This window comes from Chroicocephalus ridibundus, chromosome 5 (assembly GCF_963924245.1).
Source record: "Chroicocephalus ridibundus chromosome 5, bChrRid1.1, whole genome shotgun sequence".
Classification (NCBI taxonomy): Eukaryota; Metazoa; Chordata; class Aves; order Charadriiformes; family Laridae; genus Chroicocephalus; species Chroicocephalus ridibundus.
This window is the reverse complement of record NC_086288.1, coordinates 3,698,234-3,720,457: the sequence shown is the minus strand read 5'-3', so window position 1 is coordinate 3,720,457 and position 22,224 is coordinate 3,698,234. Positions and strand designations below refer to the sequence as shown.

The following is a 22,224-nucleotide window of genomic DNA, read 5'->3' as shown; positions in this document are numbered from 1 at the left end:
TCTGTACTGCTTAAACAAACCTTTTAACCTATTTTAACATCGTTGTCATAGTCAAGACTGTTTATTCTACATCTGTAATTGAAACAAGACATCAGCCCATGCTTTCATGCAAGACTTACTTCTCCCCCCTCCCCTTTTTTTTTTTTTTTTTTTTAATTAGACAAGACCATTTTCTCCATCTTATGTAGAAAGCACCATACTGAAACACTAGGAATGACTGACCAATTGAGGGCATTTGTTAATTATACAGACACTCACTTCAGGTGGTTTGTGGTTGTTTTTTTTTTTTTTTTTTTTTTTTTTTTTTTTACACAAGAGTTTTCAGTTACATTTAACTTGAAAATTGCCTTTAGCAGAGGCAACTGCAGTTGTTATATTAACCTCTCGGTGATTATCAACAAGTATTTTTTCCAAAACTCTGTGGATTTTACATCAAAACCATCACTGCATAAAACAAATAATCTTTTCTAGAAGGACAAAAGGATATCCCAATTTAAGGAAGCAGGGCTGCTCCCTACTAGATAGTGTCAGGCTTTTACACAAATGCTTTTCCCTCTTGTCTAGAGGTGAAACACAAATTCCTTCCTGTACAGCAATACTGCCTCAGCAGAGAAGTGGAAGAGTCCTATACCCAGGCTAGCTTACAGCGTAGCGGTTAATATATTTTTTTTTATGTTCTAGGTCAGATCAAAGCTGCAGGACACAGCCTGCTTTGAAAATCCTGACTCTCTGAGGACCTTTTGACCTGTTTGGATGATTGCCAGAACCAGTACAAGTGCGTGCATCAGAATGTGTTTTCCCCATGAGTTCAGCACGTTTTCTCCCTCTATTTCAATCAGCTCTTCTCAATAAAGAAGTTAAATGAAGCCTGCATCTGACTAGCTATTGCTTTGCTTAACATTTAGCCTACTTAAGAAATTAAGACACATGGACACAACCACAACCTTGTTTTCTCTTTCTCTAACACCTTTTTAAGAAGGGACACTGTCCCACCAGTGCATGTTTGAGTATGCTTCAACAGCTGAGCCTCTTCAACCTCTATGAAGCTTATTAAGTATAATATTAAAGTATATTCCAAGGTACTGAAATCTTTACAAGGCTGCAGCAACTGGAAGGATGCTCAGGCAAACAATTCTAGTTGCCTAGGCAACTCCTGAAATCAAACAATGAGGTGGCTTTTGGGCATCAGACTTCTCAACATTTCCAGGATTGCAGTTTTAGAGTTCACACAAATCCTACTTTAGGTGTCTATCTGCTGATAAGTTTAAGCCTTCAAACTTTCCAGAGTGAAAAGGAAAGGTGATAAGCTGCATTGAATGCAAGTAATCCTTCCGTACTGCTCACTGTCATACTAAGACTCCTGTTGAGAATTCCTATTAAAGTATTTGGAGTCATAGGCAGTTCCCACATTAGGTAAAATTATAAAGCCTCTTCAGTACTAAACCTAATGCTATGCACTAATTTATCCAAAACTCACAGCACAGAGTACAAAATCGCACGTAATTAAGAAACTGCAAGAACTGGAACATGTAAACCAAGTCATGTAAGTGCAATTTTACACTGCAAGAAAACCCCACCAACTAAAATAAATATAATATTAGCATCGCCAATCCTTTATCTTAAACGGAGCAGAAATTTATTGTCATAAAAAATTAGTGCCGCATTACTTACTGGGCTTGGAATAGAGTCAGGATCGAGTTTCTTCTGCTGCGGACCTGCGAGCTGTGCTGGACCCCCAGGAAAAGCACCAGGATAAGACAGCTGAGATCCTGCCATCTGAGGGCCATAGTTTGCTGCAGAGTTACAAATGAAAATTCCTTTAAAGTATTTAAGTTGCATTAGCAAGTTTTAACATCAACTTTTGCCATACAGCTCATTCTTACTCAGCTAAACACAACTTCTCCTTCTGTTTTCAGCAAGTAAGAGAGATGGATTACTTTGGCTCATGCAGTCTGTGTTTTAAAGGTAAGCATGAGACCAGGTGTGACAACTTTGGCTCCAAAGTCTTCAGGCATACGTCAAGTAGGACAGTTAGTAGAGATTACCACAGCTATTCAAACCAGGCCATTACATTAGTCAGAATCTCTCCCCTAACATCAGTCAATGCAAACTGGTCTAGTTAGCTGGCTTTTTCATTGTCAAAATAACTGTTTTACTGACTGTTTTAATTGTATTCAGTTAAACTCTTTATTGCTATAGTAAAGCATTTTTGAAAGCTGCTTATGACAGACAGCAATCTATACCTTGACAGAGTATAAGAAAAATTCCTTTCTGTAGTAAGTTGTGCCTTTACCCATTACCAATAATATACTAATAAATAATTCTGTTCCTGATCCAAATTGATCTCCTTTTTCATATTACAGTCTCAATAGAATGCTAAACTTTTGAGCAAAAGCATGACCTGCCTTGAGCATACTGATTGACAAGGCAAATCTTTCCGTTCTACAAAACGAGATTTTTCCGCTGACTTCCTTTTCCCAAGTCAGCAGAAAGAACATCAACTGCGAATGGTCGCAGTTCCACCAGTCACTCTCCGCGCATGTTTTCTTTTCAATTACGTAACAAAGATCCTTCCTTACTTTGCTGAGGATGATATCCAGGCCCTGGAGGCTGTCCTGAAAGTTGCTGCAAGTTAGGATTTGGGGGGACAGGTCCAGGGATTCCATCTTGTCTGGCCATAGGAGGCAATGACGGTTGAGCACAAAGGCCATTAACACTATTTGCTGGTGGAGGAACCTGTGATCCAGGTGGTAAAGCAATTTGCTGCTGGTTTGGTGGCGGCAGTTGTGGACCCTGAAAAGATGCCGGGTGCCCAGAAGACATGCGAGAGCTTGGAGTAGTGCCAGGACCTGATTAAGAAATTATGTCAGCTGAGTCAAAAATGATAACCTACTAACTCTGTGTGGAAGGTAGTCTATTTTCGTTCAATACATTTACAACATATTTGCAATATTGTATCCCATACTGACAATGATGCATTAGGGGGATCCTGAATGCCTGTTCACATAATAAATCTGACCTCATAGTTTCAGTCTCAACTGATTCAGACATTCAATTTTATTTCTTTTGGCTCTATTTTCAATAAAACCATGCAGCTGGAGCGGATGGGAAAAGAGAGAGGGAAGCCAGCCTTCGACAGTTCTTGATGAGAATACATATAATTCACTATTTGCTCTTGAAATAATATTTTATTTCATAATGTGAAACAACATTCTTTTTGCTTAATATTCAGTTCCTCTTATGTGGCATGTTTTTGTTAATCTGCTATTTGCATTTCACCATGACAAGTTTGATGGAAGATAAATCCACTCATTTTATCTGGTTTACAACCATCTTCTGGTCTTGATGCTAAAAGATGAAACATGTGGGAATTATTTTGTACACGCTAGTGAAAAACAGTTTGTTGTTTATAAGATCCAGATTCCAATTAGAATTAAGGGGACCCTTGAAGTACTTTTTTTTTTTTCTTAAACTTACAGTCTGTAAATACTTACTACTTTACAAAACCTACTTTTTTTTAGTCAAACTTCTCCCCAAAGACGTACAGCAAAATAAATTTCAAAAAAGCTAAAAAAAAATAACCAAACTTGGGTTTGGAGCAAAAGGACCAATGTGTTAATATACAAATATTGAAATGCATCTTCTGTCAGACATGTTAACTGAAAAAAAAAAAAAAATTCACATGCAAAACACAAGCTCAGGTTCTCATCTGGTACAAACATTGCCCCAGTAGCTTTCCAAGCTGTGAATTTCATCACTCCGTCAAGCTCCACCAACTTACACTTACAGCTAAGGAAAAAACAGAAGAACAATACACAACACAGAGGCAGAGTTGTAAAGAATCTATGTCTTCAGTGGTCTGAAGGGTATCTCTACCAGCATGTAACATGAGAAGCAAGAACATTATATTTTACTTAATTATTGCTGAAGGCAATATAATGAAGGCAGGAAGGAAAAAAATATTTTTGCTCTAAATAATATGAGTTGCTATACATGAAGTGCTGGGCCACACCTCATCATCCTGTATAAAAAGGTCTGAGTTAATTGTGCACTTGCAGTTCAGTACCTCAAAGTCGAATTCGAGTCTAAATTAATTTTTCTAAGGTGAAGAAGGTGTAAGTTTTCACAAGGGTTGTACAAACAGAGGGTCAGACCTACGGTAGTTATGCAGGTTTCATACAAGTCGAATCAGCAAACCATAAAGCCAGGGTAGGAACAGTGACATAGTATCAATGCAGGTTCACCTTTGCACATATTTTACGAAGATATCAACCACTAGGGTGATTCTCATTTAAAAAACTCATCCTCCTAAACACACTGGCCTCAGCAAAACAAGATGCTAACTAAATTCCACTCCTCTTAAATGAAATCATAAATTTCACTAGGAAATACTCAGGAAAGGCAGATATAAGCAAACAGAAAATTGGTGGGAAGTAATTTACATGTAAGAATCACATGATCACATCTTTAGCTCATGGCTTAGGTTTGAGATGTTTTAACTTCAAAATAAATGCAAATAAATTTAGATGAAAAACTAAACTATAAGATTTGGACAAAAAAGAACAAGACAGTTTCGAAACGGAGAGAAACTCTAAAAAGCTAAGAAAAATGAAATCCTGTCTGCATATCATTGCTCACGCCTTGGCTGTTACCAACGGGATTAACAAGTAATTTGAGAAGTGACTGAGAAGACAGCTGACTTTCACAGAAGGTTCATCAAACATCAGTTCAAAATTAACCCAAGAATATTGATTTAAGGAATAGGATAAGATTGAAAAAAAAAAAATCTAAGAACTTGAGCAAATGACAGTGGTGAAAGATTGCATTTTCTGTTTATGTAGAAGTTCAGTAAGTTTCTAATTACCATAGTCTTAATAGCTTTAACCAAGAAAAAGTTAATCAGATCAGATAAAAATGATTACCATAGCTATTTATCTGCATGCTGTTGAGCTGGTTAGCAAGTTGTGCTGTAGATGAAGTGGGTGCAGTATTTGGGTAGGCTGGCTGTGACTGATGACTGTAGGGAGGATAGGAAGGTCCTGTATTGCTTGGAGGTGGAGGGCCTTGAAACCTAAAGGGAAAAATTCGTGCAGTTACACAAAAAATTACATCAACCAATCACAATTCTAGAAGGTCTTATATCTTGTCAATGGTGGTGCCAAAACAATTAATTGGGACAGACAAATTCTCTTAAGAGAGTTTGTTCATGTTCTGCTCAGAAAACATGTACTTCTGTTAAAATAGTCATGAAGCACAGAGAGAATGCGCATTTGTTTAAAAAAAAAAAAAAAGGAAGACAGTAGATGTTTACTTGCATACTTGTTAGAAACAAGGAAGAGGGAGTATGCCATGGAAAAGAGAGAGTGGTAATAATTATATGAAAGCTTGAAGATTAAGAAACACAAGCTTTTGAACATATCACATCACTCGATTCCCTTTCTGTGCTTGTAAAGGAAGATTCCCTACCAGGGATGGGTGAAGAAGATTAGGAGAAAACTCTGCGAAGAGAAGAAAATTAAGTGAGAAACCATTAAGGAGTTTTCTGTAGGAGAAGAAAAAAGAAGATGCAGGTAGGGAAAAACTGCTTCATGATTATCAGATATGGAAAAACATGAATGCAAGAAAAACAGCTAAAAAAAAAGAAAGAGGTAACACATATGTGGCTTATAAAGGTATTTTCTACCAGACTATTTCACTCTGGAAAAATAAGATCTCAGGCTATCTCCCAAAGAAGATCTACACTGATTTTCTTACAACCACTTCAAAAACCGAGGAGGGGCCTAGCTATATCAAAAGTAGAACTCACTTTCCTTGAAATTTTGATGTGAAAATTTCCCCGCCTAGAACAGCACCTCTCAGTAATTTGGGAATAAAATAAGATCAGGTAAAAAACAGTAGACGTGCAGCTGCCCAGGCAATGACTGGAATCTAGGAAAGAGAATCAGTATTTTGCTGGGTTGGTCATGTCAACTTGAGTCTGTCCACCTTGTTGTTGCACCTTCAGGACAACAACCACTTCTCCCTATGCATTAGTACATTGTCTTTTACAATTGATCACCAGACTCTTTGGGTCCTCCTTTACACAGCAAAAGCATACAGACAAACAGGCTTACCTATTTTGATGCATAATAAAACATATACATGACTTTTTTTTTTTTTTTTTGAACACAAATAACTGTGCGGCAACTAAAAAGCACAGAAGCAGATGAAGACTAAACAACTAAAACAAGAATGAAGAACGTTGTGAAACAGCATCAAGTTCACCAAAACAGCTACAGGTACACAAACTAGTTTTGCCATGGTGCCAGGTGAGGAAAATAATTGACATTTGACAGAATTAAAGAAAAGAGCTAACCATATTTACCCACTTATAACTACCTGCAATATAACTACTGTGTAAAGCTTGTCTGTCCCCTTGTACAATCATTTTTCCAAGAGTTCTTTTTACAGCTTCCACCTGTCCCTATTTTCTCCCTTCCCCACTCCCGTCTCCTTCACTTCTTCCTGTGAGCTCTGGAGGCAGCATAACAGCACTTCAAATAAACTCTTCATAGTCAGTCTCAGATCGAAGCAAAAGAGTAGCAGTCATCCATCTGAGAGGGTATAACAGAACTTTATTATAAAATGCCTTTAAAGTACCCTATGGAGCCTTGGCTGTGATCCCACAACAATCAAGCAAAGACATTCTAACAAGGTGGTTGCGGAACTACATATACAGAGACATGCACCAGCTTCTAGTCAAAACTTGCTGCCAACTATTAGTTTGTAAATAACAACTTCTTGGTACCTCACAACAAAGGAGAATTAAGACATCAGAAAGTGAACAAAAATAAAAGAAAGCTATTTTTATATCAAACAGCACTTACAACACCTTACTGCTGCTTTGAAGCAATGGGTCTAAGATCAAGAAGAAAGAATAATTAAAAACAAAACAACACATGATAAAGACCTGACTTGCTATAAAATGGAACTTAAGGAGACTATAGATCACACTGTATGATCTGGCAGTTTAACACCTCAGGGAACCGAACCAGAAGATCCAATTCAGAATTGGAGTAAGTCAGAAACGCTGAAGATAGAAGGGATGCCATACTTAAATGTCAGTGAAGCAGCCAAAGAGAGGTAACAGAGGTCAGACAGCTTAGACCTCATGTATTAATTCTTGTCACCTGTGTGTCTGCTGCCCTGGTGTACTGGGCCCATTTTGCAAGTTGGTCTGGCTGAATTGATGTGTACCAGGTGGTGGAGGCCCAACAGGAGCCGGAGTTCCAAAAGGCACAGTTGATTTCGACACACCTGCAAAAGATTAAGTAGTTTTATGTAAGAACCCTGTAAGAAAGCACAAGATCACCAAGAAATGCAAGTGTACACCCCTGCTCTAGCAATAAGAACACCAGCTCTAGGTGACCCTGCTTGAGCAGGGGAGTTGAACTAGATGACCTGCAGAGGTTCCTTCCAACCTCAGTCAGTCTGTGATTCCATAAGCAAGGAAAAAGTTTTGGTCAGCTATAGAAGCAGATACGAAACAGAACAGATAGTAAAATGGAAGCAAATAGTAGCTGGTAACTTTCCAGCAAAAGAACCCAAAAGGAACAGTAAGAAAGAAGCAAGAAGGAACAGACCCTGCAATTCAACCTGGTATGCTGGTAATTCCCTGTCACCCAGTTATCTTTACAGGTAGAAGCAAGAAGTCCCTTTGATTTCAGTCAGAAAGAAAAGCTGGAACAACCTTTAAAAAAAAAATACCAAAACACACTTCCATATGTAGAACCTGTAACCCTAGGGTAAAAACGGTTCTTAATTCAGATCAAGAACAGTGACTGTGAAGGGACTACAATTTATGTAAACAGCAGTGCTGAATAAACACCCCTTCAACCTGTATTTCTTGAATCCTTTTCCTTTAAATAACTCTAACATCAAAAATTTGTTTGGTACCAAAACTGGTATTTTTCCCAAGTATTCTAATAAGCCAATTACCAGAGGTAGTTCTATCTTCTGACTTTATTCAGCATCTGATTAAGGTAACACAACTTCTGCTGTCTTTATAAGAAGTTTTAGAGAAACTGGGTAAAACAACTTATTTTTTCTGTTTTTGTGATAACTCAAAAAATCAAGGACATCCCAGACTATTTAAAAAACCTCAATATACTTGGGTACTTAGTTCTGCCATTACCCTACTCCATCATCTCAAATACTAAATTTAATGTAGCTTATCATAACCTAAATGTTATTAAAATTTTAACAAATCCTTTTTTAAGCAGCTTTAGAGGATACTTCAGACATCTTTACTATTTTACCTGATTTTCCCCTGTGATATCAGGCAAAATACTGAGATGGTCCCTCTTCCTGTCTCCCTATCTTGGCCATGTATATTAGTAAACTTAGAGAGGGAAAAGGAAACCTTCCTCTTTGGATATTTTCCACAGCCCCAATTCACTAGGCTAGCATGCCCACTTTGACTCTATTGAAATTGGACCAGCGTAACTTACATACAGCAAAACAGCCTTGAATTCCATGCTCTCAAATGATTTTTTTTTTTCAGGCTTCAGCCACCATATACTCATGTAGTATATAGTTATTGAAAGATCTGAAGCCACACATCAGTAAGTTAAAATTAATAGAAAGCAAAGGAGAGACAAAGATGGTCGTGTTTATCTGCTGGATGTCAATTACATTAGCTGTAGCTGATTATGCGGGTAGAAATAAAGCAAATATCCCCTTTTGCTTGTAATTTGCTTGTACCCAAGGTGCCCCTCCTCACAGAAAGCAACTGTCTCCTGAGTGGCTATAAAGCAGATGGGCTCTGCTTACCACTCATTATCCAAATACATCACCCGGTAAGCAAGCTTAAGCAGAACACTGACTCACACTCGTAGTCAAGTTTGAGCTCTAGAATTCAGTAGGACAGGGGTCCTACTGTTAAGAATACAATCAATTTCTGAGAGCTCGCTTGCCATTAACACAAGTTGAGAATATTTCTCTGTTCCCAGAAATCACCCCTTCTGCATTTGTCTGTATTAGGTGTTACTCATAATACAGCATTAAGCACTGGTGCTTATTGCTTCCTGGACAATGGAATTCACCCAGGAAGGTCAGATACCCATCTTACACCAACAATAACACAGACAAAGCTAGTGCAGGATCCTGTCGCAGTAGCGGTGTAAAATTGAGTATTCTGTGGTGACATGAGTAAGAAAAAGGAGATGCGAAAGACCTTCATAGAAAAGCAGACTCTAAAAACATATTTTAAGCCAATTTCATACCTGGTTGAGGTGCTGAGTGTGAGGAGTTAGGGTCCCCGTAATGCCCATAATGAAGTGAAGAATTAGGTGGTCCAAAACCTGCAGAAAAGCCTCCTATTCCTGGCTGGGATTGGGAATATGGAGGAGTTGCAACATAGCCTTGTTGACTCATGATGGCAATATTCTCATTCCAAGTATTGCGTCCTCTTTAAGAATCTGCAAAAGAGAAAATGACACCTGCTACTACTCTTCATGCTTTGTGTGTTTTAAAAGGCTGTGAACTGCATTCCCAAAAAGACGACAGCCACATCTGACACAAAGAGAGACCTTGTCATCCTTGCTATTATGAGGCACCTTTTCCTAAGCCTTCACATCTTGATTCTGTTGTTGTTAAAGAAGGAAAAAAAAAAAAAACAACACCAAAAACCAAAAAAACCCCAAAATTTTATTAAATGCAATCCAAAAAAAAGTTTTCTAATGATGAGAGCATTCACAAGACATTTAATTTCTTTCTTGCAGTCAGATTTTGTCAAGAAAGATGAAATAAACTCCTAGGAAACTTTCAGGAAAGAGTATCCTGATAATTGCAATAATCTAAGATCAGAGCCAGAAAATCTGAAAATTTCTGCATTACTAAACCAGACGATTGTATTTCCTAAGACTAGTTTTCAGATACAGTGCGCTTGCCACGAGATTTGAAAAGTTATCGAAGTTGTACACTTAGCTTTGATAGCTAGCTTCCTCTTTTCCATGTAAGACAGAATCTTTTATTTTGACTTCATATTGACATTAACAAAAGCAGAATCCCACCAAATTTCTTCATGCCCAAATTAAAACTGTTTTGAGAAACGCTGAGGATCCAAACCCTGATTGAGAACCTACTACTTCTGCAGAGTCCCAAGTCAGGCATCCCCAAAGCGCTAACGGTACATGATACAAACTTGCATTTTAGATGTTAAGTGTTCTTTTGAAAGAACTTTCATTTTATTTCAACTCTTAGGCTTGAGCCATAGAGTGATCTTTGAGTACGCAAACTGGATGAAAGCAAATCAGGAATTGTGCACTCACAAAGGCACCTCAAAATTACACATAGCTTCAAGATCACAACAGACAAATTCATGCTGCTTTGGCACATGCCAGTAAGAGAAAAGCTATCCCTATCAGAAAACTTCTCTAGGCTTCTCATATTAAATATACTTTTCTGAAAAACACCCACAATCTTCCACATCAGACAAGAAATCACTTTGAGCTGGGTACAGGGCCTAGCCCTCCTCACACATTACCTGTGCCACCCTCTAAACCACACTCCTCATTGTGCCAGAAGATTTCTCAGTTGCAGTATTAAACTGCTTCAGACAGGTAACCTTAGGGAGTTGTCTTCTATTTTTTAGATAACAAGGTAAACACATGAAGAAGAAAAAAAAAATAAAAATGTTTAAACTGAGAGGCTTCGTGCTGCCAGACGTACTTTCTTCCCTCCCCCGCCCCCATCAGAAAAGACGTGGCAGCGTGAACTTTCATTGCTCCAGAAGACAGTAAGTCAGCACTAAATTACCTGCACACTGGCACAGACATCTATAAATTATACATATATATATATATATATATATATATATATATATATATATAAAGGAAGAGATTTTAACTTTGAGGCATCTGCAACAGCCAACACCTTTAGCTGCGACAGCATCCAGGGGAAACGACTTCCTCCACCGCTTACTCACTCACACAGAATCCTGCCACGTCAAACTTCCCACAGACAGCATAAACACAGAGGTTGTGCTGAAGAGACAGGAACTCTAACCATAAGCAAAATAATATATGTTTGCTGAACACAGATCCTAGTTAACATTGAGCGTGTTTAATCCCTTCTCAAGGTATGTATACATATATGAACAGATGATGGAAATAGTTTGGAGGCAACACACAAAATACCAATAGAAACCAATCACCTAAGGTTTTAGCAGTCGGGTTCTAACAAGAGACACACAGATTCACTCTGGAAATTGCATCAGAAAGACCAGAGATGTCCCAAACCCAGACCTTTCCCTGGGATTCTTTACTACAATGTCACTACACAGAAGGACATGAAAACTTTTTTCTCCCTGTCTCTCTTAACATTACTCCAGGAAAAACACTAATACAAGCACTTCTCCACAATTTAATTTACTGCTATTACAGAACAGGTTGTGACCCTTTTTTCCATACCCATGCAATGCTCTACTGCACCCATCTCTCTGTGAAGATGTAAAACTCCACGACGTGCATGCAGAAGTAGCATAACGGGATCAAAAATCATCACGTTCTTGGCTAACTGCGGGCGAACCATTAACCGTGTGTTTCTTCAGAGACACCGTGTGAGGTAACCTGCCACCTCAAAAGAGGTGCTGTCCCTCCCCGAGGCACGCTGCAATCTCAACCCGGCAAACGATCTTTGGTGCGTGTGAGTGTCCCTCCACACACATACACACAGAATGGAATACAGCTACACGCGTTACACTTCGTATTTTTTGTTTAAGAACACATTTTTGAACAACCTATGCAAGCAGAAGCTTAAACTTACTCCAATTCAGTACAAAACCTGCGAAGCGTTAACATTTCTGTCCCCACTCACTAAGAATTTCAAGTCGCTCTAACACCGCAACAGGTCTCACCCCTCTGTCGGCGCTATCACGCCGGCAGTACCCGTGCCTGCCCCCGGCGCCGGCTCCCCGGCTCGGCGCGGCTCCCCCTCCCCTCCGCCGGCCACTGCCGGCTTTTCCCCGCCCGACCTCCGCGGCTGCTCACCCGGGCGCTGCCCCGCCGCCGGTGCCCGATCCCCGCCGCTGCACCCGCGGGGCTGTGGCGGCGGCCCGAGGGGCTCGCGGCGGCCGTTAGGACCGTTACCGGGGGGTGGGGGGGGGCGCGGCGCGCGCCTCCGCCCGGGGACACGCGCTCACCCGACTGCCACGTCTGAGCCTGCCCGCGCGCCACCGCGTCCCGCTCCCCCCCCGGCCGGGAGCGCGCGCCCCGGACCACGCCGGCGGCGCCTGCGCAGTGGCGGCAGCGAGGCCGAGGCCGTGGCGGCAGCGAGGCCAGGCCCGGCCGGGCCGCCGGGAAGAGCCGCCGCCCTGAGAACGCGGTGCTTTTCCTCGTAGGTGCTTTGAGAACACGTTTTTATCTGTGGCAACATCTGTATTTATGTAAAGTTATATCATCTGGGTATCTAGAGTGAAATGGGATGCAGTTCCTTTACCTCTTTGCGCACTGTGGTTTTAGTTACTGTTCATTTAAAAGCGCCGCCTCGCTTACAGGATAGCCAATGCTTTCCTAATTAACCGAGTAGAAACGTGGGAGTAACATGAGAAAAGATGGATTGGTAAAGTGCTACGGAGTTCCTCCCAGTCAAAAAACAAATAGTCATTGGTCTTATAGTAAAAAAATAAATAAAGTGGCAGAGGATTAGCAAAAAGAAAAGAAGTCATCGCTCAAAGACCCATATGCACCTGGAATTCTGGCTCCGCAGGCTTTCTTAGCCTTTGAGTGTTCGCTCTATAACACTAATAAAGCTTTTGAAAGCAGCGAACGGTTTTACCTGCTGCTAAATCTCTGTAACGGCGACCTCAAGGCTGTCAAAAGCATTTGTACCTGTAGAAAATAATTCCGAAAACAATCCCCGTGCCTTTGAAACAGATGTCAAAATGAAGGTACGCAGGGGCATCCTTCATGCGAAGGACGCGCAATAAGCGTCAGCCCAGAACAGAGGGGGCAAGAACCAGTCCTGACCTGTCTTCACGCTCGCTATCCAGAGCTGGATTCACCACCAAATAATAAAAGCTGGCTTTCTGCACGTTATCGGAGCCAACGCTGTTGGGTATGTCAGAGAAAATCTAAAACCTTCCAAATCTCTCCCAACTGCCTCATCAGAATGGAAAATTTAGTCGGCAAGGTGACTAAGCTCACTTAAACCGGCTGTGGTTTTGGCTGCGGAGTATCAGCGACTCTTTCACAAGCAGGGTACAAACCGACGCCTTTCATCGTTGCCGTGCTGCAGTTTCGCCCGCTGTCCCCATGTCTTTTCCTGGTTATACGCACACATAAAATTACCTTCAGTTATGCAAAACTCTTTTGAAATACCATGCCACTGAGGAAAATAACGGCTTTACGTTTGGACGTTCCCCGTTCTGTTGTGGAGACCCACCGGTGCTGTTGTGTCTAGCTCCTAGCTATTAACAGTCAGCGGCTGTGGATAATTCAGCACTGAAGAACCCCGCACTTACTTGGCCACTGAATACTTGCTATCAGATTTCTCCTCCCTGAAATCAGCTCGAGTGAAACTGAAAGATGAGATCAGCAAAAGACAGGAAGGAGAAGCTATGGCTGTGTCAGTCCTTCCCCTGCGTCAGGCCTGCTCTGGAAATGCATCAAGATGCCTCTTTTTTGGAGGATGCAGCTTCGCTTGCATTGTCCGTTAGCCTGGAACAGAGACAATCACAGTCTGGATGTTTTGAAGCTACAAGTAGTATTTATCTACAGTTTCTACCTATAACATTAAAAGTAATTTAAGGTTTTCAATTTCAGAAATGTGGAAACATCATTAAAGATTTAAGTGCATTCCTGGTCTGGAAAGTAATTTCATAAAAATGAGATTGCAGTATTGCTAAACTGTTGTCACTTCATTTTAATTAAATCATTTTAACTAAACTGTATCATAAAATCTGAGAATCGGACTGGGTTCTTCTCTATCATTATCAATAATGAAGATCTTGTAGGTTAAATTACCTTTCTTAACAATGAATTTGTCCTGAAGTTGCACCTATCCAATGCTGCTGGAAACTAATGTGATTTCATATATTTCAGACCTAATTTGGAGTTAGTACTGGTGAAGTAAATGGAAGAATTTGTCTAAATCTATGTGCTTTTTTTCATCTGTAGTAAAAAATAGCAAATCCTCTGCCTTTAAAATCTCACTTTTAAAGTTCTTCCTCAAATTTTTCCTATTAGTTCTGAAACAAAGAAAACACACAGTCATCCATCAGCTTGGGACATTATTGGATACAGAACCAATACAGGCTCTGTAGAAGGCTGACTCAAATCTTTCAAGTACCAATATTAATAATGATGATGATAATAATAATAATAATGATGATAATGACAATGATGATGATGATGATAATAATAATATTTTTAAATTAATCAACAGATTGACCTGTTCCCTGAAGTTATTACTGGAAGCCCCTCAGGGACAAACTGCAGAACTCCATGTCTTTATCTCATAGCACATTGCATTAAGACAATGTGTGATTCCGGGAAACCTAAATCCTAACCTAACCTTTTCATTTAGAGGATGTCCTTAAAATACGGCCTTAGCACAAGCTGCCAGGAAGAGCCAGAACAACACTGCGGCGCATCGGAGCTACGGGCACGTATTTCTCACAATCATGGTGATAGTACAGCTTTTGTAGCAGTTCACATTGCTTGCTTTAACACATAGCTGTGACAAGACAAATATCTGTAGTTCAGTGCTATATGATTTTTTTAAAAATTAAAATATATTCTAAACCATTCTCTAGGGGAAGATGTGGGCAATATTGCGTATGTTCTTTAAAGAGAAGACTATTTCATCCCAAGGAATAGCTCATAAAACTCCAAAGAGTCTACATTTTAAAAGGCTTTTTTTGTTGAAACTGTTTTTCTCCTTTTAATTTCATGTGTATGTCCTGCAGACAAAGCAACAGGTTTGCTTTTGAACAACATCAGAAGGGTCCTAAAAGCTGTTTACATAAAAAGATTACTTTCTTTTCCTGTCTTGCTTACATGTAATCACCAAAATCTTCTTTAATGTTTTGTCTACTGTATAGTTACGATCTATGGAAAACAGTTTACAGTTTAGTGTAAAGCCCTTACAAGCAAAATGGAAATTAATATTTACAAAGGTTGTATTTATTTAAAATGAAAGCAAAGACTTTGGTAAAACAGAAGCAATCAAATTTTGAAGGGATTATGTTTTTCTGGGGAAAAAAAAGCAGTGTGACTGTGAGGTGAGATGAAGAAATGCTACATGAAGAAGAAGGAAAGATGTACTATTTCAGGAAACAGAACACTACTGTAAGAAGAAATACATCAGTGTCGTGACTCAGTTACATTTCTAATATAAAAACCTAAGCACAATAGAAATATAAATAAGGGTACAACAGAAGCGAACACTGATGTTTTGATTAAACAATGCAGTGGCAGTTAGAAAATACTATTGGAGTGCACCCTTTAAACACTGCCCTACATAAAATGAAAACAGAGGGCAAAGGGTTTTCAGAATATTAGACTGACGTAGCTGCTGTTCAGGGAAAATAATACAGGAATGTTAAAATCCTGCGCATATATTTTCTCATAAGTAATCAGTGTTAACAGATACTTCCTACAGTGACTATCCACTATCACCTAGTCCTGTTTCAGCTCAGGCACACGGCCACAATAAAGAAAAAATTAATTCCTTACCCTTTTTTTTTTTTTTTTTTGCGAGATCAGACACTAATTGAGCAGGTGGCGAGTCAGGGTACCCAGAACCAACGTCGGGCCTGGCCCATCAGAGGGAGCACTGGGACGCAATGAGGGATTGCTGAGCACACGGATCATGCCAGTGATTCTCCGTTTTCCTTCCTGCTCAGGACCGACCCCCTGCTCCGCAGGGATGGTAAAGGCTGTTCTCCCTCTCAGGCTGCTTTCGGCATGCCATACACAAAGAGGTCGGGACACCTTGCACCCACTAAAGTTTCCAATATTTTTAGATGAGGAGGAGTGTAAGTCCAATTTCAATTCATAAAGTTACAGTCTGTCTGTCTGAATTCATCGGCAAATTCATTTAGACTGAATATTACTCTCGATTACCTGCTGTGAACTGGATGATTTTGCTGCACTTGTACAGTTGCTGGTAGCTTTTGACCAGCTGCATTGTTCCGCCCTAGAAATGGCTGCGTTTTGTTATACCCTGCAGAGGAGAGAAGGACTGGGAGCGTGTCACTCCTTCCCTGCACCAGCCCTTTTAACATCACTGGCAAGTCCACAACGATAGACCCTTTTGTCTTCATGGTCCCTAACTCCCCCAAATAGAAGGCAAAAATCAGCTGCCACAGAGGGCATTCCTTGCCTACCTTGGAGAGTGTTGGTAAAGTTTACTGGCATATTTGCAAAGCAAAAAAATTATATTTAGGGAAAAAAAATTATATGCAAGTGAAAGAGTATTTAATTGTGAGAAGGGCACTTGCCTTAAAGCCAAGGTTCCTTATTTCTTGTTCGTTTGGTCCCTTTAGCCAAAGCTACTTTTCTTTCCCCGAAACTCAGTAAAACAGAATTCTTATAAAATGCTCTATGCTAAGTTCTGTGCAAGTCACGCATTACAAAAGCGAATGTGCTTTAGAAAACTGACTGTGTCTGCTTTCTTTAAAAAAGACTTTCCAGCTAGTTCAAGCCACTGGATTTTTCAGTCTCTGCGAACTGTGGGGCTCCTCTGCTTACTCTCACCGATTGTTGCTATTTTGGTTTTCTAATGAAATCAACATTCTGGCAACTCGATCTGGAACATTTACAGGAGACAGATAGGGTGTTCTGAGAAAACTGCTGTGATGTTTCAGTTGGGGAATTTCAATTATCTTTTTAAATTAATTTACTACTGTCTCAGATGCATGAGAGTGAACATTGCACTACCAGTTCTTAAAGAAAAAAACCTAAGACTTGATTACCCCGCCGTAATTGCTACATAACAAACCATAACATAAAAACAAAGATGAGAACGTCTCATTAGAATCTGATGAATAATGTATGATATATAAAGCGTGGTGAATAAACACTAAGCCATCAGTCTGAGAAAGGACAGCAGAAAGTTATGCGATCCTTTCTGTGTTTGCTTGCTGAATGTATGGAATTTCTCAAACTTAGATATATTTCGCGTTTACATTCAAAAGCATCTGAAGTAGCTTTGCTTTCATTGGTTTCATTTTACATTTCCTGCTCATGTATAAAATTTCAGATGCGTTAGTGGAGTATTGCTATATAAGAGTACTCAAATAAGCTCACTATCATTAAATTCAAAAAAAGTAACCGTTTGAGTAAGAAGCAGGCAAACTCTTCATAGCAAACTACCTGTTTGTTTGATTGATTTACTTGGTTTTCTCATTGGAAAACACGGGATGAATTTACAGTCTGTTTTTTTCTGTTTGTCCAGTTAATAATACAGGTGTATTTTAGCCAGTTCTAGTGATCATTCAACACACTGTGATTATAGTCCTACTGTTAGTAAGTCATATTTGTTCCACGTAATTGATTGTCTACTGCGGCTCATGATATTATTTCCTTTCTCTGATCAGTTGATATCACAAGCAGGGTAAGCTGGTTTCTGTTTGCTTCTACTGACAAATACGCATAACTGTTAAATGAATCTATTGCAATAATAGAGGTACTACATACCAGTAAAGCATCTCTGTCATTTGTAAAAATATCAGTATTGATTACAAGAGTATTTTTCAAAATACTGGTTTTGTGCTATTTGGATGCCTGTAGTATTAACTGATTGATGCCTTCCCCCATCATCAACAAAAATAAACATCAGAATCAAATCAAAGGAAATCAGAATTACATTTTTAAAAATCCATCACATTACTTGTATATGATACATGCAACACAGGGACTGGAAATGCCGCTGGCATGAAAATAACAAAGGACGGGAGCAAAATTCTGCATCACGCTTGGTGTCACAGCACGCGAGTTGCTCTGTGGAGGCATAAAAAACACTTGTTCAGGATTTGCAGACATTGGCAGTTGTCTGGACATCCGGCAGGTCCATGCCAACACCAGCTACGCAGTAGTCTATTGCCAAAAGCAGAAGCCTGTACCAAGGACAGAAGGAGCTGAGAAGTCTGGAAACTGGCTCCTGGCAAGCAGATGCAGCGCAACAAGCAAGGATGTAGGATCAGCAGGGGTTAAACATCAAGGTGGTTTTGGAGGGCAGACTTTTCTAATACCGTCTGCTGCATTTGGAAAGAAATTAGTTACCAAAGCAGAGAGTTGGAATTCTTGTTCCTGTAGCCAGGAGTGAAGATACCTGGATTACTTTTTAATCTATTGCAGTTATTTGCACGGGGGGTAAGATTTCATGCAGGGAGGTCCTTGTCGTATCATCTTTGTTGTTACTGTTTCTCTGGCAAAAATCTAAACAGAACCATCCAGATGCCAAGAGGGAGCAATGCTCTTTGCCTTACGCAGGGGTAACTCGATGCCATAGCAACTTTTCACGCGCTGCCCTTTTGCTGGATGCTGTAGTTCAAACCACCAGCATCGCACCCACTGGGGCAGGCACTCGCTGTATTTGTGAAGCGAGTGTTAGAAACTGCTTTACAAATCTTACAGCTTATTTTGTAGTGCAGAGGAAAGAGTGAAGAACAGGGTACTACAGGAGGATTCAAACTATCAAACTACAAACGGAGATTTCCAGAAGTTCAAGCAGATTTCTCAAGGTTACACTGTGTAGTGGCTATTTTCCCCATTTTACAGGCCCAGACCAAAAACTAAATGTGGATTTGCGAGTGTAAAAATAGAACCCAAGCTCGCAGAGACCCACACTGTTTTATAACTCAAACGCTCCTCTGCTTCTCCCATTCTGTTTTTCAGTACTGATAAATTCAATCTTAATGAGCCTTCCAAGTGACAACCAATACCTGCTTCAATCTGCAATGCAAAAATAGTTGATTTTTATGCTGGACTGCAGCCATGCACGTCGTCAGCTATTGAGCTCTTTAAAAGCAACAAGACAAAGGGAGTTAATCACTTTTATGCTAGCTAACAGGAAACAAAATTTAGAAGATGGAATTTGATGCAGGTGAGGATTCATCAGACTAATGTTGTATCTTCAAGATCCCTTCAATCTTTAGTTCCACAGTAAACCATCATTTCAAAATTTAGTAGACTATTTGGGCCTAGTTCATAGCTCAGCTATAATTAAAATATATTTTCTAACTGAACATGATACGGTCACTCGATTCATTTCACTGTAGCACATCGGAAGAGAGTTTAGCATGGTCTATTTGTTTAGCCCAGTAAGTAGGCATGAAATGTTTGCACCAGGTTCTTTCAGTAGGAAGAGGGAAGATCATAAAAGCTGACCGTCTACGATGAACAGATAGAGAAAAGGTGTTGTGTTACTTAAGTGCCACCTTTAAATGACAATTCAAAGAGCAGGGTGAAGCATTACAGCAGAAGTGAGGAACACAGAACACCTGCTTACATGCATGTTCCATTCAAGACTCAAAAGCTTTTGCACAGAAGATAAATTTTGATTCCCATAGGCTCTATTAAGAAGAACGGGATGCAACCTTTCCCTGCCAAAACCAGAAAGAAAATACCACATAAATAGTCTTCTTTGTACTGTAGAAGCTTTTATCAGAATTTTCCCAACTGAAGCCAAAAATGTAGTCAGCCCCTCTCCTGGGAATCAAAATGAAATGGAGATAGATACCTAAGAGTCCTCCCAAGTCCCAACAAAAAATTAGTTCTTGCTTGCTAAAACACAGCGATAAGTAAAAACAGCAGTGGAATGACACCTGGAAACATGAATTCTAGCCAAAACCCTTACTTCAAGGTTAACAAGAAACAGGTATTTATTCCAGCGTCACAAACATTTTTTGCATGTTCACAAATCTTGCAGTGAATGTGTTTTACTTTTTCCTCACAACGAAATCCTGGGGAGCCTTTGTAGCTATTTTGCTATTGATTCTTGGACACTGGATTCTGAAATGAAGGATTCTGAAATCCTTGTCTTTTCGTATATCTTACTGGCCCCTTTCCCAAGACCCTCGGGTGCTTTCACACCACCTGTACTTCCAAATTGCCTGGTCCATACAAAGGAGTGGGAGAACAAAAGGAAGCTCCTGTGGAGGTGTGTAGCTGGGACGTGGTGGGGCCATGTATGCACACCTGTAATCTCAAAACTGTTCGCAAAAGACTTTGAGAGTCCAGGAAGAAAAAACAAAGTCTCTTTCTCTTCCGCCAGTAGTTCGGGAAGGTATTTCCTGAGTATCTGGGACTGGCTGTGATAGGAACAGGTAGGACAAACACCAAAGAAACATCAGAATTCTCTTCTCCAAACTCTTGGCTCCTTACTCGAGTTACCCATACATTTTTACTCACTGTATTTAATGGTGACAGGTCTTTGGCTACAGAGGGCCTGTAATACGTTGCCACCTAATAAGCATAAGCTTAGGAACAGATCTTCATTAATCTACATCCTGACACGGTGAATTGTAGAGTTACAGGGGAATTCCCTCTACATGAATTTCTATTTATTGTGTTATCAATTAGTGATGCTCAAGGATATCGTTGTTTCTGTGTTTTGGAGGAAAGTGGCTTCTTTCACCTGTTTTTTTTTTTCCTTTTTTCTTTTCCCCCAAAATAGATCCTAAAACCGTAACGATAAAGCCATTACAAGCATCTCAGATGACACCCACTAACCAAAGGGAACAAAGAGGTAGGGGCAAGATGAACAGGCAAAAGCTGGACTCTTCCTCAATGTCTAAAACTTTGTTAACCTTCGCTGAGCTGGCATGGAGGTGAGGTAGTTTGTTTCCAGCAGAGAACAACAGCAAATTATTTTCCCCCTTCAAGAGAAGCTTGCTTGAGCGCTGCCCTGCATTACCCCTTACACTTGGCAGATTGCAGACTTACCAGTTTTTCAGAACATGACAGTGCAACCCTTTGCATTTCCACTTAGAGAAAGAATTCTCTCAGGTTCTAAAACATGATCGGATTTATTTTATGTTTCTGAGAAAGTGGTTTCGCACACCAGAAGCAGATTCAGTACATTTCTCTGCTCATTTGGAGTCTTGTAGTTGGGGGAAAAAAAACAAAGCAGGACTTAAGTGGCATGGCTGTGATTTTATCTTTTGTTCCATTAAACTAACTATGTATTTACAAGTGTTGGTTTTTTTCCCATGAAATTAATAAACAAACAAACAAAAAAGCACTGTCGATTTTTTTTCCTCTTTTTTCCCCCCTGCTGATTCTCCCATTTGGCTAAAATCACATCCTAAAATAAATTGGGTAGTTTATTAAATTGTTTACAGATGATACAGTTGGAATCTACTAGAAAGCAGTTAAAATAGGCATTTTTAGGGAACTAGCTTATGTTGATTTTATGTGGAAAAAATCAGATAGGAGAAGAAAATGAAATGCATAAAAAGGAGGAAATCAGGCATCTGGGTATTTACAGCAGTAAAATGTTGCCCGTAAATTAGAGATCACGATATCCCCTTTCCCTCTCTCTCTTCCTCATTACTAAGGAATGGGTGGAAAGGTTTGCATTGTTAAAGAATCCACAGACCAAGGATACTATTGTAGGAAACTGTAGGTGAAATGACAGCTTTTCTTTTACTGCTGAACGAAAGACAAACACACTTCTTATTTCTTCTCGCATTTGTAGAATGTCTTCTGAACTCAGCTACAGAACTACTTGATTTAAATTAGATTTTAGATAAATCGACTTACTGTAAAACTGTTCAGAATCATAAATTATTATTACAATAAGAAAAGAAAATATATGGACCAGACAGGAGATGAGGCAAATAAAATTTGAGTGGTCAGCAAGACCACATAGAGCTTTAAAGGAAGTCAAGGCTAAAATAGCTGACTCCTACTTAAAACTGTTACCTGAGATTACAGAGTGCCATTTTTTATCAAAAGTGTTCCAAGAGGGATTCAGAAAACAGCAAGCCTGTCAGCCCGATATCTGTACAAAACAAATAGGTGGAAACTAGACTACGGAACAGTGGACATCTGGATAAATATGACTTATCCAGGAAGAGTTAAAAAGGTTTTCATAAAAGGAAGTCCTGCCTCACAGACCTAAGGCAGTCCTTTGAGGGGATCAAAAAACACGTGGATAAGGGTGATCTGATTGATCTTGGATTTACAAAAGGCTTTCAGCAAATTCCTTCACCAAAGGCTTTTAAGAAAACTAAGC

General features: G+C 39.8%; 1 protein-coding gene across 3 annotated transcripts in view; it reads right to left on the bottom strand.

Annotated features, from left to right (window-relative positions):
- SEC24D (SEC24 homolog D, COPII coat complex component) overlaps positions 1-22,224 on the bottom strand; it is a 67,509-nt gene that overhangs the window by 40,624 nt on the left and 4,661 nt on the right. Inside the window, exons 1-6 of one of the 3 annotated variants that reach the window (XM_063335313.1) lie at positions 12,182-12,201; positions 9,264-9,458; positions 7,170-7,296; positions 4,923-5,071; positions 2,580-2,849; positions 1,672-1,793 (exon numbers count right to left, since the gene is read on the bottom strand). In XM_063335313.1, the coding sequence (XP_063191383.1) occupies positions 1,672-1,793; positions 2,580-2,849; positions 4,923-5,071; positions 7,170-7,296; positions 9,264-9,414 (819 nt within the window). In that variant the 5' untranslated portion in view covers positions 9,415-9,458; positions 12,182-12,201. The other 2 variants (XM_063335311.1, XM_063335312.1) reach the window with 2 other exon arrangements.